The sequence below is a fragment of the Microtus ochrogaster genome, chromosome 10 (assembly GCF_000317375.1).
Source record: "Microtus ochrogaster isolate Prairie Vole_2 chromosome 10, MicOch1.0, whole genome shotgun sequence".
NCBI lineage: Eukaryota > Metazoa > Chordata > Mammalia > Rodentia > Cricetidae > Microtus > Microtus ochrogaster.
Window position 1 is genome coordinate 7051756 of NC_022016.1, and position 1727 is coordinate 7053482.

General features: G+C 44.6%; 1 protein-coding gene across 1 annotated transcript in view; it reads left to right on the forward strand.

Annotated features, from left to right (window-relative positions):
* The window catches only part of Tex48 (testis expressed 48), a 5813-nt gene that overhangs the window by 3270 nt on the left and 816 nt on the right, over positions 1–1727 (forward strand). Inside the window, exon 3 of the mRNA XM_026781993.1 lies at positions 706–816. Coding sequence (XP_026637794.1) covers positions 706–816 — 111 coding nt within the window. The remainder of the gene's footprint in view (positions 1–705; positions 817–1727) is intronic.

Here is a 1727-nt window from a genome sequence, read left to right on the forward strand (position 1 = left end):
CTACACTGCAGCTCTAGGTGGATCCCCACCTGCATTTCTCTGTCTACACTGCAGCTCTAAGTGGACCCTACTATCCAAAGCAAAGCATGTTATTTTGTTGTAGGTATGAGCAGAGGTGATTTGTTGAGTTACACATCCAGTGTCTAAACTGTTACCCCTGCTCCAGAGACCTTCGCCTGTCTCTGAAGTTTTTTGTCATTATTCTAGACGTACATAAAGGCTTAAATACAATCCATGCCTGTCTCTGCAGTAGTAAAATTAGAAAAAAAAAGTCTAAACACAAAATAGTCCATTGGATAAATAAATCTTGAATTATCCATAAAAGAAAATACCATCCATTTACTACTTTTTAATGTAGTGACATGGGAAAAAAGTTTATATGAAGAAAATTAATCACATACATGGAACACGCAATCTGATGAACTATGTTAAAATATGCTTAGGTAAAAATAATATCTGGGAGGAGAAGAGTTGGATCATTTTTCCTTTGTAATGGATATGCATTGCATTTAAAAATAGAAAAACATTGATCCTTTAAAATATGTATTTCTAAATTCAGCACCTGCTTAAAGGAGGAAGTTTCAAACTCTCCCCATCCCATAGTATCCCTCATTCCCCTGTGTGCTGCTTCTATGGGCTTAGTGCCCTCACTTCTGTGATTGGCCAAGCCTTCCCACGTGACACTCATGGAATTCTCATTGTCAGGTTCGCAGACTCAGAAGAATGAGTTAAATACACCAAATCGCAAGTACACTAATACCCAGTTCCCCACTGGTCAAGAGAAGAGATTCTCTTCCAGCAGCAGCGAGTTTGAAGGTGAGTCCCAGACACTGGCCTCTGGGAAGGGGGCTCCGTCCTGATGGCCAGACCCTACGGGTATGTGAGTTAGCTGTCCACACTGCAGAGGGCGCTGTGCATCCTACAGCACCTGGCCTAGCTCATTATTTTCCATGCTAGACGCTGTATTTGAAGGAGCGGCTCTGGGAGGAAAGGAAGCTCCACACACACACTCTCTCTCTTCTGGGCACCACAGTGTGGTCTGGAATGTGCATTTTCTGTGACACTGCTTAATCTTTACACACTGAGCACCAGACTGGTAGGTCTGCCTTGGGTTTGTTTTCTGATATTTCCCCAAACCCAGCCAGGTACCGGTCAAATGAGTAATATCTGAAAACGCTAATGAGCTGAGCACAGCTCAGGTGGATATGTCTTTGGGTCAAAGAAGAACTAATGCCCCACCTAGTTCAGTAGCACAAACCATGAAGAACAAGGGCAGTCGTGTTGAAGGAAATTTATCCTGTGCCCAGATGGCCTCCCAAAGCTCGCTATCCCCCAGGGACCACAGAGAGATAAGGATCACTTACATCTCCCCCACTGTGGAACCCACCTGTCACTCAAGCCCTTGTTACAAACAAGAGCCCATTGAAGGGTAAATTTTTCTACAATAGCCTACCTGTTCTATTTGAATCAAGAGTGAGGAGCTGAGGGTCTCACTGGCTCACCAGTCCCTCCATTTCTGATATTCCATGCCTGAGTAGGCTGAGATCCACACTGGGAAAGGGACTTTTTACCAGGAAACACCATCCATGTCCAAGATCCCTGTTTCCTACAACTTGTGCTTTGCAAGACTTTCTGTTGTGACTCCACCATGCAAAACAATACCATGCCCGACTAACTAAGCTGGGGTGTGCCTGGGCTCCCAGAGAGCTCATGGAATCTGGGAACCC